Source organism: Melanotaenia boesemani, chromosome 21, assembly GCF_017639745.1.
Source record: "Melanotaenia boesemani isolate fMelBoe1 chromosome 21, fMelBoe1.pri, whole genome shotgun sequence".
NCBI classification, from domain to species: domain Eukaryota; kingdom Metazoa; phylum Chordata; class Actinopteri; order Atheriniformes; family Melanotaeniidae; genus Melanotaenia; species Melanotaenia boesemani.
The window spans coordinates 9925038-9939909 of record NC_055702.1 but is presented as its reverse complement, the minus strand read 5'-3'; the positions used below and the strand labels follow the sequence as shown (position 1 = coordinate 9939909).

At 39.3% G+C, this 14872-nt stretch overlaps 1 protein-coding gene across 2 annotated transcripts in view; it reads left to right on the top strand.

Annotated features, from left to right (window-relative positions):
- ppm1bb (protein phosphatase, Mg2+/Mn2+ dependent, 1Bb) overlaps positions 1–13956 on the top strand; it is a 22474-nt gene extending 8518 nt beyond the window's left edge. Inside the window, exons 2-6 of one of the 2 annotated variants that reach the window (XM_041973785.1) lie at positions 2518–3360; positions 5923–6040; positions 6504–6615; positions 7326–7383; positions 12672–13956. In XM_041973785.1, the coding sequence (XP_041829719.1) occupies positions 2530–3360; positions 5923–6040; positions 6504–6615; positions 7326–7383; positions 12672–12701 (1149 nt within the window). In that variant the 5' untranslated portion in view covers positions 2518–2529 and the 3' untranslated portion in view covers positions 12702–13956. Of the gene's footprint in view, positions 1–2517; positions 3361–5922; positions 6041–6503; positions 6616–7325; positions 7384–9171; positions 12000–12671 lie in introns of those variants that run through there. The other variant, XM_041973786.1, reaches the window with a different exon arrangement.
- The last annotated feature ends 916 nt before the right edge of the window (positions 13957–14872 follow it).

Sequence of the window (14872 nt, the reverse complement as noted above, 5' to 3'; positions counted from 1 at the left end):
TTCAGATTACTTTAGATAAAGTGCGTAACGCTGGCTTCACACAGGAAAACTGGCTAGTCTGGAACTGGATTATTTTCAGTTCTGGTCATGTCTTAGCTGATAAGACTGTTCACACAGGCTGTATTAGACCTACGCCGATCAGTGATGTAGCTATGTGCCTTCTACAGTTTGGGTGTAGTGCCAGTTTTTACTGCATGAGGTGAGTTATAGAAGTGATCATTCAGGAAAGAACTCAGTAAAAATAATTCATTGGTAATCATATTAACCTCATATCAGCAACAAAACACCTTCCACCATATTTATAGTGTGCATACCATATGTTACAACCATTAAAAATAAATTTTAGCTGTTATGATGTTTGAGTATGATAATGAAGGATTTTCAGTTCATTTCAGCAACTAAATATACTTAATAAGTTAAAACTGGGCAGCTTTTATGTTTTCCACGGTCTTTAAAAAATTCTGCCTTTCACAGAAACGTGCTGTGTTGTAAATGATGAGTTGTCAGTGATGGGCAGTCACTGAGCTGCAGCAGAAAGGTTGGTGGGAATACAAACACGCAGCTGCGACGCAGCAGTTCAGGACAGCACATGCAACGCACACGCCATGTTGAAGCCTCCAAAGCCAGTCTGACATTTAGCCCCAGTGGCACCAAGCAAGTGTTTTTAGAGTAGTTTCTCACTGCGACTCGTGGGAAAGTGGAGCCAGGCCATCCATCTCCACCCACATTTAAGTTGTTTATTTTGTTACATTAGAAGCCACACCCACTAACCCCTAACCCTGCCAATTTACACTATCTATTCAAAGTGGTTGTTTGAGGAGTGGGGAGATCCAGACATTGGCTGCAGTCAGACATACTTGTAGATGCACTGCTCCTTCCACCAGTATATTGTCACTAGTCTAGAGGAAAATTTAAAAAAAAAAAGGATAAAAGGTAGATTTATCGTCTTTCTTTTTTTTTTTTTACTTACAAATCTTCATAGTACAGATGTCATATGTGAAGTTTATTGAGTTTTTTTTCCAATGTGTTCTGCCATTATGTTAAATGAGTAGTTCCTGTATTAACATCTAAATCTATTCTTTATACTCAATAAATGTTTGTTTCTGAACAAAGACAGTGGCACCTGTGAGCATAAATAATAGTTTGACCAACTTAGCTCTGCTGCAGCCAGTTTTTGTTCTGCAGGCCATCTCACTATTTGTGCTGACAGGTAAACAAACTTTACAAGAGCTTATTATCAAAATTAATCAATCAGAGAAATCACTGCTTGTTCCCCCAAGATATTGATGTCTTTAACTCATTATTTCAAGATGACATTTAGATATTTTTTCATACACTGGTTGTGTATAACTGTGTTTTATTAATGAAGTATTACACTGTTGAAAAGCCAGCAATAATAAAGAGCCACTAGAACCACTATATATTTTTCTTTTCAACACACACCAGGAAAGATTTTTTAGCACCACTGGAAATATGTTTCTCATCTCCGGTTCTCTGTCTTTGATCAGTCTGTTGTTTTCTCAGAAGAATCTAACAGACATCTTCCCCTTCATTTTTGCAGGCTTAACACATAGTTTGGATCTGTTGCAGAGTTACATAACGGTGTCTGCTAGTTTTCAGGTTTTTGTCATTTCAGTCATGTTTATTACTGTATATTTCATAAATCTCACATTGTGTGGAAGAAGTCGAAGTCCCTCATCAACAAACTGATACACACAGAAAAGGCAAATGAATGTATAAATAAGAAAACTGTTTCTAAAGGCAGCTATAGTTATAGCCATAGAAGACTTGCTGCTCAGTCTTTTCCAATTTTTGGGCCATGCTTGCAATTGTGGCCATAGGTGAATTTAGTCCAGATTAACATAAATGTAAGATTGACCCAAGATCACTGTATCCAACTGGACAGAGAGCACAACTTTGAACATTTAGTTAATAAATTGAATGAATATTTTATTAATCCCAGAGGGAAATTGCTGCATTCTCCTCCTTATTATGAATGTGTCTGCGTTTATGTATTTTCTAAAAACAAATCTGATTTCACCTCAAAGGCAGACCTGGAAATTGAATCAATTTGGGGACGGGAGACACAACCGATGAGAAAAGTCAACTCATTGCTCAGTCTTTGATATTTACAAATGCAATGCTGATATCTTTAAGTTGAGGCAAAACTGTAAAAATTGTTCTATAAATACCGGCATTCGGTATATTATTAAAAATCTTGTTGACAGTCATGTTGATATTACTATGTAATGTAGCATTACCCTATTTTCAACTTAGCTCAAAGTGTAGAAATGGTAAAGTATATTCCATGTTTGTTACTTCGTGGTCATCATTCACAAATTCACGTGTAAAAGGCTCAGATTAACAAAAAACCACTTTATCAGTCCAGCTGGGATTCTACGTCTGTTTTTTTGTGCAGCTTAATGAAATTGGCTGACTTAGCAAAACTCAGGTTTTTATCGTTGTCGTCTAAACTTAAGTTGCCTTCTATCTCCTCTTTCCTCATTCAATCCTCAGCTATAGGCAGCAATGGGTGCGTTCCTGGACAAGCCGAAGACGGAGAAACACAGTGCCCATGGTGAAGGCAATGGGCTACGCTATGGCCTGAGCTCCATGCAGGGCTGGCGAGTGGAAATGGAGGATGCCCACACAGCTGTGGTGGGCCTTCCCCATGGACTCACTGACTGGTCCTTCTTTGCTGTCTACGATGGCCATGCCGGGTCCCGGGTGGCCAACTACTGTTCTGGCCACCTGCTGGAACACATCTTGTCAGGAGGTGCTGAATTTGGTGCAGGACCAGGCTCCGTGGAGGGGGTGAAGGATGGCATCCGCTCGGGCTTCCTGAACATTGATGAGTACATGCGCAACTTCTCTGACCTGCGTCAGGGTCTGGACCGCAGTGGATCAACAGCTGTGTGCGTGTTGCTCAGCCCGACGCACCTCTACTTCATTAACTGCGGTGACTCGCGGGCCGTGCTGAGTCGAGACAGCAAGGTGGGCTTCTCCACACAGGACCACAAACCCTGTAACCCACGTGAAAAGGAGCGCATCCAGAATGCTGGCGGCTCAGTTATGATCCAAAGGGTAAATGGATCACTGGCCGTGTCCCGGGCCTTGGGGGACTACGACTACAAATGTGTGGATGGTAAGGGCCCCACAGAGCAGCTGGTGAGCCCTGAGCCTGAGGTGTGCGTGTTGGAGCGGGTGGCCGAAGGAGATGAGTTTGTAGTGCTGGCATGTGATGGAATCTGGGACGTCATGTCCAACGAGGAGCTGTGCGAGTTTGTCCGCTCACGACTGCTGGTTTGTGATGACCTGGAGAAAGTCTGTAACTCAGTGGTGGACACCTGTCTTCACAAGGTAAGCAGACAAAGCTGTCTGTATTTTACTTCCTGATATTATGTATTGACAAAATATAAATCTATCAAATGCGTAACTGCTTGACAGTGTAATGTGTAAAGTCCTACATTTGTTTTAAAAAACTTAACATCTTTTCCAGTGGCTTTCTTAGCAGTCCATTTAAATGAAACAAGAATCATTCTGACATCATTCACAGGTCCACATCTTAGACTTTTGTCACCCTGGCATCACCTATTTTCTCTGCTGTGTGCTAAAAAAAAAAAAAAAAAGAACGAAAGAAAACAGTGAGCACACATCAGAGAAGTTATTTTTACCTTACTGGATGGGTAATCTCAAGTAACAGCCACACGCGACCATAAATCTCCTCTGCTGCCACTGCCATTTGTAATGAATGTGACACTGTATGCTTACAGAAGGTAACTGTGACCACAGTGACTCTTACAAGGTAATGACAAGGTGACAGATTGGAGGAGAGGGCTCTGTTTTCTCTCCGTACATCTTATAAAACAACAATTATGTCCAGTGTTGTACAGTGGAGACTGAGCAGGTAACAAACGTGATGCTAGCAGGTAGGATATATATTTAGCATTAAGAGCTAAAGTAAATAGCTGATGAATCAGCTGAAAAGTCATTTAAGTATTTAGATACTAGCTCATCAAATAAAAATTTTGAGCTTACTATATATTTTAGGGAAATCACAAGAACCTTGTGGTCTAACTCTGTAGACAGTCCTCATTATAAAGTGAATTGCACTTTTATAGTGTGTTTTTTTTTACCTTGGCTATGCAATTGAAAGTACTTTACAATGTGTTTTTAATGGTGTCATTTACGCACTTATCCAGCACTTTTCTTTACATATATGCAACATATTTTTTTCTATTGTACACAAACTCAAATCAGACATTAGGGAGCACACATATTGCAATGTAGGGTGTGTTGCTAAAGCACACTTTGACGTGGAGATCAAACTGATGGCCTGCTCCTCCCTCAGTAAATGATTGGCCCATTAATCCAGAAAATTATTTCTAGTGGAATATTTCATTTTAGTTTTGTTTACATAGCACTAATTTGCATTATTTCAGGGCACTTTGCACAGAAGGAAACCCGATATTTCCTGCTTGAGCAAGCTCTCAGTAGTGACAATAATAGCTGATAGCCCAAAGATTTAAGAAGAAAAATCCAGTACTTTATAAATTGAAATGATTTTCCAGTAAAGGTTTACCGATAGTTTGTTTCAGCGTGTTGTGTTTCATAAAGAAGAGCTTTTTTTTATTATTATCTACTACCATCTTCATCTACACCCTGTGGAATGATAAAAAATGGCTCAGCTCGTTGTGCATATTCTTAGGGCCTAACAAACAACCTGAGTCCAAACTTTCTTTGTCATTGTTAAAACTTGACCACAAATCTCTACAAATTTCAGAGCCCTTTAGGAGATTCTGTAAACAAAAATAAAAAATATATTTGTATAATATCAGCAAAAATATCACTGATACATTTATCTTGAAGGAAAAACAACTTTTGTCCATTAAATGCAAACATTTATTTCAACACAGTGTGGACTATTTGGAATATTAATAAATATACATTAATCATTTATTTATTTTTAAGTAAAAACACATATTACCACTACTACTGGTACAACAACTAAGAATGAAAGTCTTCTTGGTTTGATATTTATTCTGTTAATTTCAACAGGACGTGGGAGGAGAGTGTTACACCCTCAGGCTTTGATGAGTTATAAAAATAGCTCATATCAGAAACATTGATGGGAAAATTTTGGGGGTATGAAACCATCATAACATTAAAAACTGGTATAACTTATAACCAGACACCCATGCCTCTTTTGGAACAATGTAAAACCAATAGCAGAATGGCAGACTATAGTAGGGCTGCTTGGTCATGTCCAAAAATTTGACATGATTACGCCTTAACTTTGGGTATTCAACTTGTTTGTGGTTGTTACTTGACTCCTTTAAATCAAAGTGTCTCCTGACAGGTAGTGTTACCAGCTTAATTTTAGTCATTACCTTAGTGTGAACAACTTAAAACGTGCCACTGCCTGGCAGTGATGGAGTTTAGGCTTTTAGGGAGGGGCAAGAAAGTGCCACTGTGAAGAAAAGGGATGCGCTGGATTTATAAAAACAAGACAAAACAAGAACATTACAACCATTTACCCGATTATCTTTTCATAACCCATGAAATGCCAAATACGCAGCTGAAAGATTGGATTAGGTACACCGCCCTAGACTATATTGTAACACCCACAGGCACAGACAAATTAAAGACCTACTCGGTGGAAAAACATGGCTAACAGCTTAAGAGAGCCATTACTTTTTCACACAATAGTTTCTGAGCAGTGAACGTTGTCTTTATTATATGGGGGGGAAAAAGTCTCAAATTTTAAAGCTGTCAAAAAGTAGACTAACTTTAAACCTTAATTTAGAAGAAAAAAAATCACACCCAGTCGTCAGTTATTTTTTGAATGCAGTTGCATAGTGTTTTTTTTTTTTTTATAGTACATCAGTTGAATTGTGGTCTGTCTGTGTTGTCTATCTGCAGGGGAGCAGGGACAATATGAGCGTGGTGTTGGTGTGTTTACCTGGAGCTCCCAAGATCTCTGAGGAGGCCGTGAAGAAGGAAGAAGAGTTGGATAAATACCTAGAAACTCGTGTTGAAGGTCAGCATTTTAAACAAATCATACACCTTCATACATAAACTGTCACTCAGTATTGTCATTAAAGATCTGGTCTGCTAATTCTGGTTATTTTTTAAGAACTATAATCACATTAAATAGAGATATTTGTTGAAAAAATTACAGTATATTCTGTTTGCTGTACCAGATTAGAGGTCCTTAATCATTTTCCATTTTTCTTAAAAAAAAAAAAAAAAATATATATATATATATATATATATATATATATATACACATGACTATCATTTTTTAATCTAGCAGCTAATCAATGGGTGCGTCCTAATTATTCTTATATTATAATTATTTAAACTCGGCCTGCTACAAGGTCCTGCATTTGCATTCAAGAAGCCATATCTGATGCTTCCCCCCCCCCCCCCCCCCCCCCCCCCTGATTATTATTGGTGATTTCCAAACCTCAATGGAAATAATTTTTCTTCTTTCTTTACAGAGCTTCTGGGAAACTGTGGGGAAGCTGGAGTCCCTGACCTGGTGTCTGTCTTAAGGAGCATTGCCTCAGAGAACATCCCCAACCTTCCACCTGGTGGAGGCCTGGCCAGCAAGTAAATATGACAATAACTGCATTTATTATTCATTAATTAAATACACATGAAATATACCAGGATTATCATGAGAATACATGTAAAGCAATGTAATTTTGCCCAGGAGTTTTTAAATCATACAATTTACTAGAAGCCAGTTTTATGACAATGTGCTTTTAAACTGTCCTTTAAAGAAACTACAAAAGTACTATGTTTATTTGAGGATCAGGAATATTATAATGCACTGAATCAGATATTCCATTGATCCTCTAAATAGGAATTTTATCTTAATTTAAACCATAAAAGAAGAATCTACAACGTAATCTAGTTTAAGCCTCAAAAATGTCAGAATTATTTTCCTTTCTTTTTCTTTTTTGTTTCTTATCAGATGGGATTTTTTTTAATCCAGATCGGTTGCAGAGGCTATTTAAAGAAGTCAGATTTAGCTATGAATCAACTTCTGCCCCCGCTGTTCTTTTTTCATCAGTATTTTTCCAGTTTTCAGTTGATTATATATGAAAATAATCTGCATATTTACTAATAATGACCCCAGTAGTCATTACAACACTTTAAGTGCCTGAATGAATAAAGAGATGCTGTTGTATTTTAATGCAAGGATTCTCAACTAATATATTTAGCTCCAGCGTAATCTTAGTCAGCATTATTTTATTAGAATGAACAGAGACTTCTATAGTTGGAGTTGCTCTAAGCAGCAAACTGTATATTTGCAGACGGAGTGTGATCGAGGCGGTGTACAACAGGCTGAATCCTCACAGAGAAGAAGAAGGGGTGAGTTGAACTCTTTCTAAACCCCTCACCTCTTCCACCTTTTCACCTTACCTCAACATGACCTCAAAAACACACACTCACCCTGACAAGAACATCTGTTTGTGCGTGGAAGTGAGAGAAGATAATTTAGTAGACACGAGAAAGAGGGTGGAAAATAAACAAAAAATAATTATCTCGTCAAGCTCAAAAAAGTTCAGTGTAGCGGTCTTATCTTGTAATGTACTGATTCTCTGTCAATTTCATGTTCATCACAGCCAGGAGTTAAAGTATGACATCTGTGAACTCCTCAGTAATGAGTACTTGTACTTTAGACCAGCCATTTAAGAGAGTGCTTCATGAACTTGGTTTGTAAAGGGTCCAAATTGGATTCTTCACCACCAGAAAGCTGCCAGCGATGATTCAGCTGAATAAACCTGATAAAAGATGATTGATGATTGATTGATGATAGATGATATTTAGTTCATGTGGCTGATAAACTGAGTAGCTAAGATTTACTGAGCCAACACACTACGGCGTCAATCAGCTGTCAGCAGCATCTGTGAACGTCCATCTTCGTCGGCACTGCCGGACTCAGTGTCAATGTTCTTGTGGTCTGACAGTAAGAAAGAACGATAGCTGATTGGCTGTTCAGCCGAGCGAATGAGCTCAGATGCGTTAACAGTGACTGTCATTTTCAATGCATCTAGATTAAAAATTTAAGAGAAGCATACATTAACAAAATAACTCATAACTGTGTGGTGAAATGTGAAGTGAAACTCATCTTTTTTTTTTTATCTACGTCATTTTCCAGTTTCAGTTATTGAACATTACACATAGCCTCTCTCACTTCTTGCAGTGTTAAACTGCTACTTGTTTTGCAAAAGCAGGCAACATGGGGAGACACAGCAGGGGACGTGGGGGCTTAATACACTTATTAAATTGCCTCAAGACGTTAAGGCACTTACAAAAGATTTGCACTTGTGATGGATTTTATTACTGACCCTGTCTTGGAAGCCTTTTTGCCAGTTTTGTGTTAATTTATAGATTTGGTTGTCAGAACATAGCAAATTTTACCCTTGAGAGGTAATTTTGAATTATGAAATTACCTGTTTTCAGTCAGATTTTTAATATAGGTCATTCAAATTATACAATTTTTTTAAGAGCAGACAGATAAAAACATAAATGCTTCAATGTTTAGACATATTTGCTTGGACGCTATTGAAATTAATTTAAACTTTTACTATTGATCTTGCTTCCGAAAGCGTTACAGTTACACATAAAGAATTAAACAAAATTTTTACGTCATCTTCGGATTCTGAAAATTCATTAGGAACTATAGGAGGGAGGTAATCTGACATCCAGCATTTTATAAATGGTAATAAAGTCTGTAGGTGTTTTGTATATATTTCTTAATTCTGAAGAACAGATCAGTATTGGGTCTTAAACGACCTGGAAGGATGAAAAGTGAATATGAGTATTTATGTGAAAATTTACAGGAGCACTGCGTCAAAATGATGATAGTTGAGTGCTTACTTGCAGGGGGTTTTCTCAGGACTGTGAGGGTACAGAGCAACTTCTACCCTCACACAACACAACATGTATCACAAAGGGTAGTTTGTCATAGGATCAAAGGTAGCATTTGTATGGGCCCGTCTGAGTGGTGTAAGAATGCCTGTGACATGGTCACGGTACTCTGTGGTAGATATTAGTGTGGCAGTGAACTTAATGTGCGGCTGCTTGTTGGATGTGTGCTCGTGTGTTTGAACATGGAGCCTGTCTGCAGAGTCTGACCCTGGCGTGTCACCTCAGGCCTGTGCGGGGGGAGATGAGGAGGAGGAGGAGGAGGAGAGTGAGGAGGGAGGTGGCAGCACGGCAGCTCATCTGTTGGAGGCTCTGCGGCAGTTCCGCCTGCACCACCGGGGGCAGTACCGAGCGGTGCTAGAGGACTCCCTGGCTGCTTACCGCCTGCATGGGGAGAGTGCTGTCGAGGTGGAGGTAGCAGAGGAGAGCCAGAGAACCGGTGACGACGATGACCAGGAGGAGCAGCCCACCTCCCCTCCCTCTCCCCCATCCCCCCTGTCCTTACCCACTACTGCAGAACCGAAGGCCAGCCCAGATGCGCCTGCCTCTGGGTCTGATATCTCCTCTGAATAAGCACACACCCACCCTGTGATCCATCCTACCCCGAGCTATGTCGGAGTGCTATGACCTCTCCTCCTCTTTTTCTTTTCACAGAACTTGAGTTGACACACTGGCCATTACTTGCCATTATGGTTTTTGACAATTCAGTAAAAACAAAAAATGGCTTTTGTGTGTATTCAAATTCTGTCTTTAAGACTCATACTCTATCATATCCTTCACGTAATCAGGACTCTTATCTTTTCTTCTTTCTTTTTTTTTTTTTCGCCCCCCCCCACCTTGGCTTGAATTCTTGATTTGTCAGTGGCTTTTACAATAAAAAAAAGATTTAATAACCATTGATTATCACATATAGAAATGGTTGGTGAAGCCAATGTGGACCAGACACTCCATAGTCTACATGCTCCTGTATTTGCTAATGGCTGACCCCCCCCCCCTCGCCTTCCTTCTCTCGGCTGCTAGCCTCACCCCACACCTGCTTACAGTGGACGAGCTGACAAAGAACAAGAGTGGAGACACTCTGAACTGCAGCTGTGCAACATACTGCACTGTCTCCAGGCCTACTCCATCTATGGACCCAGAACACACTCGTTTATGTATATATGTATGTATGTACATGTGTCTTCATGAGTTTAAGTAACTGCACAACGGACCAGTTTTCTCTTTTGATTATGGTCTGGTAGTTCATTTATCTGATGTAGGGTTGATTAAAACAGTCTGGGTACTGAAAAATATCAATGCTTCTGCATTGTGCTTCAGAAAGTGGCCTCAAAAACACTGCTACACTGCTTTTCAACCACAGTGGTTGCAGTGCTAGTTCGGGGCACCAACTGGTTCATTTTTGCTTTTCCACAGCCAGCTACAGAGCTATGTGGTGCAGCACCTTAAAATCTCTTCCAAATTATTTTCTAATTCTCCTTGTACCACAGTGCAGGGACATAGTTTATTTTAATAGATCACACTATTTGTCTAACTTTCCCTACAAACCTAAGTCTTCCTTCTACCAGATTATTTTATAAATGCTGTTTTCAACACGTCTGAATATGAATATTGCAACAAAAGAGATTTATATACTTTGTTTGGAACAATATCTTTAAAACTCCATGTTTATGTTTGTAAATGTAGCTGCAAATACATTTTAAACATTTTGCTGAAAACAGAAATGATGAAATATGCCCTGTGTGGCTCTTTTGGCAATTCTGAGCTCATGAAGCTCTTCTGTTTATTGTTCTGTTTGAATGAGACAGACTAGACCTAACACCGGCTCAGGATTAGTAAACATTGTAATCACAATATTTCAGTCTATTTTGTTGATCTACATACATAAACCCATCCTCAGCCTCTCGTGAGCTCTTCTTTGCTGCTGTAGCATCAGCTTTTTCAGGGCTGAAGTCAGCGCTTAAGCAGTCAAAGAAAAAACAGTTTTTGAGTTAGGCACTTCCTTTGAACCTACACTGGAATCACTTTAGTGGAAAAACTCCTATAAATAGTAGAATATGTTCCTGGATCTTGCTATTGAGGTGGATGTCAAAGTGTCAGTTAAGCCTGGAGCCAAACAAAGTTCTAATACTCCAATAAACAAAACAAATTAAATAATTGGATGGATGAAAAATGAAGTAAAAGTTGGCAGTTCTGCCAAAGTATATGAACAGATGAAAGTTAAGCTAAGTAAAGCTGAACCAAACAACTTGTTTTGTTTTGCCTTCTGATCTAATTGAAGAAAAAAAGCTAAAATGTTCTTTGCTTAATGATTTTCTCCCCCGTAAACATACCTCCAGTTGATATAAACTCTTGAATATAAACATCCAGATGTTTAATATGTAGCGGTTCTGCATAACTATATTACTATGCAGTATTTTTGTTTCTAATATGTTGACATGCTGGCATTCCTGTGAAAGACAGCTGTGGAAATCCCTCCATTGTTCACAAGCCACTATTGATCAAAATGTAGATCTCTATTTGAGATTACACTGCTGAAGTCATGCTATCAAACTGCGCTGTCAACATTTAAGCAGTGATACTTAGTCAAGGCTTGATCACCATGTTTAGAATCTGTACAGCTACACATGGAGCGGATGCTGCTGAATGCATATCCCAAAGCTGATGGTATAAGCTGTGGCTGAGTTTAATAAAAGCCCATATAAAGCATATTTCACTCCTCTTAGGTCATGACCACACCTGCTCAGAACAACACAATTTTAAATCTCCTCATCAAGCTCTGATTGAAACTGGCCGCTTGACTTCTAGTGCTTACTCTTCTTTAAAAGCAGCTATAGCTATTGTATGAACCAGCCTTTTACTCAGTGACTCTTGTAATGCGTGCTCTGCACTTATCTTTTCAAAATCTAAAGCACTTAATAATAAGAGGTGAGGTTATGATAAACTGTGTGTATGTGTGTGCGCACGCATGTGTATGTATGAGTTGCATTTGTATGTGGTTATTTGGGTCAAATCAGTCCTACAAGTGACAAATAAATGAGATTTGAGGTACAATGCAATGATTTGTGTCAATTGTATGAGTATTTTACACCATACACTGTATTGCTGTATTTCTTATCCTTCAGTCCTGTCATCAGGGATAGAAGGATATTAAAAAGCTGAAAAAAAATATTGAAATCGATTTTATGATAATCAGTGGATGATTAATATGGTGACATTTGTTACAGGGCCATCCATCCAATGTGGTGTATCTCTATAGCCTGTGAAGTTTTCTAGCAACAGTTCAAGTACAGTATGAACCCCTCACCTTCCCACCTCTGCTCTGTCTGCTGGCAGCTCAATTGTAGACTTATCAGTTGTCCCCCTTAAAACAATATCAGCTCTTGTGTGTGAATGCTCAACATAAATGCTTGCTGCTGCATTGTGTGAGCTGGCAGAGAGGAGCAAGAGGAAAGCTGCATGTATATTAGGGACTCTTTTCTCTCCAATCCTCCCCTTTTTCAGTCTGACAGTTGGCCTCATGATTCTCTGCAAGGTGAGTCATCAGAGGTTCTGGTTTTGTGAGCAAACAGGCTGGGCAGAAGGAACATCACCTTCCAATGGCATCAACACAATATGAGTAGATTGAAAAGAGTGAGGTTTAAACTAAAAGTAACTGATTGCGTGTAACAAAAGTTTCAGCAACATCACAGCTAACCCACATCTCTATCAATGTCCCTTTATCCCTCTAGAGTGCTGGTGAGCTGGATGACCCCTGGTAACCGTGGCAACAACCCTCAGTCTCCTCCTGGTGATTCGTGCATCCACCCGGAGGAGGAGTGTCTCTCCATTGCGCCATGTCTTTCTCCACTAAAAGAGGACATGTGATGTATGCTGGAGTGCGTGAGTGTGCGTATGTTGGTTGTGCATATGTGTGTGTGTGCTCTCGGCAGTGGGACAAAAGACTTCAACAAGTAAACACACGCATACTGCTTTAAACCCGGAGGAAAAGCTGAATCACTTCTCAGAAATGTAAAGATTTTATGAACTGAAGCATTGTGATGGTAGAGATGGCTTTTACCATTGAGGTGTTTTTTCTTTTCTTATTTTCTTTTCTTTTCTTGAATGTTGACATTGAACACATGACTTCACAATGACATGAGGACCTATTGTGCGCATGGGTTTGCGTGTGTGAGAGGGTTTGTGTGTGTGAGTGTTAAAATGAGGGCCAAGAGGACACATATGGTGATAAAGACTTTATATGTAATTCTTCTTCTCCTAGACTTTTTTTTTTTTGCTCCTGGATCTGATAATTGCCTAACACCCTTGCTTCTTCCCTCTTTAATGCACACACACACACAAACACTCTTCCACACACAGACACAAAACCATAAATACCCACCCCCACTTCCACCTGTGCACGTATGTGATGTGCCACCTTCGCAGGGCACTGCATGAGGACTTTGGTTCTACATGTACAGCTATGTGGTTTTCTAAATCATTCTGGATGGACAGCCATTGGTTGAGCCTGACTGAACCTGGAGGACCTCTGGACTCTTGATTGGCTCCTGCTGTGTGAGAAGTGGAAATGATTTTGGTTTTTATTTTTGTTGATTCTATTTGGATGATAATGATGATAATCATGATGGGGAGGGGGGAGGGGTCGTCACTGAAGAGCCAAGTGCAAGTTTGGACTCATGGCTTTGGGGTGGTGGGTTGGGTGGGGTGGGGGGGGTAGGGGCAATGGTCGTTGTATCACTGGTTGGACTTCCTGTATGAAGAGTGTAAACCTCAATAACATTGCAGCTGGAGGTGCACGTGACAGCAGACTGTCCTGACAGAGAAAAGGTTTTCTTTTTTAAATGTTGTCCATGAGGTTACTAGCTGCTCGCTGTGTAGAGTGAGTGAACTTCCTGTTTTAACCCTGTTCCTGGTTCTCAGACTGCATTGGTAATGTTTGTATTGCTGTTGTTTGATTGCACTCACATTTGATTACAGAAAAAGCGTCTATATATGAAATAAAATACCTGCCAAGGACCCAGTGTTGACTGAATATTTTAATGTTAAAGATTACTTTTTTTTGTTTTTTTTGTGTGCAAATTGATGATGAGACTAAGTTTCACTTCAGTACGAATGTAAAAACAAATATGAAGTCTTCCTGAAACTGAAGCCTACATAATTTCCACGTTTTACCATCAGAAAGCCTGTTTTGTCTGTTTTCTCCTGTGTTTTATCCTTGTCTCTAGCCAGCTTTGACATCTCCATTCTTCCACTTCTTCTTTAGGTTGATGCAGTAGTTGATTATGAAAGGGATTAATAGTTGAAATTATTATAAAAGAAAGCTTAAGAGAAGCAAACTGACTAAAACTAAAAAATTAGCACAAAAAGTAAAAGACTGGTGAATCCTGACAGGTGAGTCAAACCTCTTGTTGGTTGAAAGACGGTCATAGAAGTTTTTCACCATCAGAAACAACTTTCATAAAAATTATAGCAGTTTGATTGACATCTTTATTATGGATTCATTCAACATGTCACTCCCTTAAACGGTTTTTAGCTATATTTTTACAGCAGCGGAGTGGATAGCAACAACGTGAAGGAACATGCAAAGGTAGTCTGCAGTCTGCTGAGGTGTGCGCACACACACAAACATGCATTTTATATATATTTATATATATATATATATAATATGTATGTGTGTGTGTGTGTATATGCTAATTAGAAATGCTAATGTTCTGTAATTGCTCCTAACCATTAAACGCACCTCAGTGTGATGTATGTTAACTAGATAGTTAATTATAAACTAGAATACTAAGCAAAGTAAATCAGAAGGGTCCTCAGTGGACGTACTCCCACAGACAGGGCCCTATTTTTCACTTTAAAATGATGTAGGTCAGAAACTTCATCAGCTGTTTCTTTGCATCTCTGCCAAGTGTTTTGATTTTTTTCAGGCTTT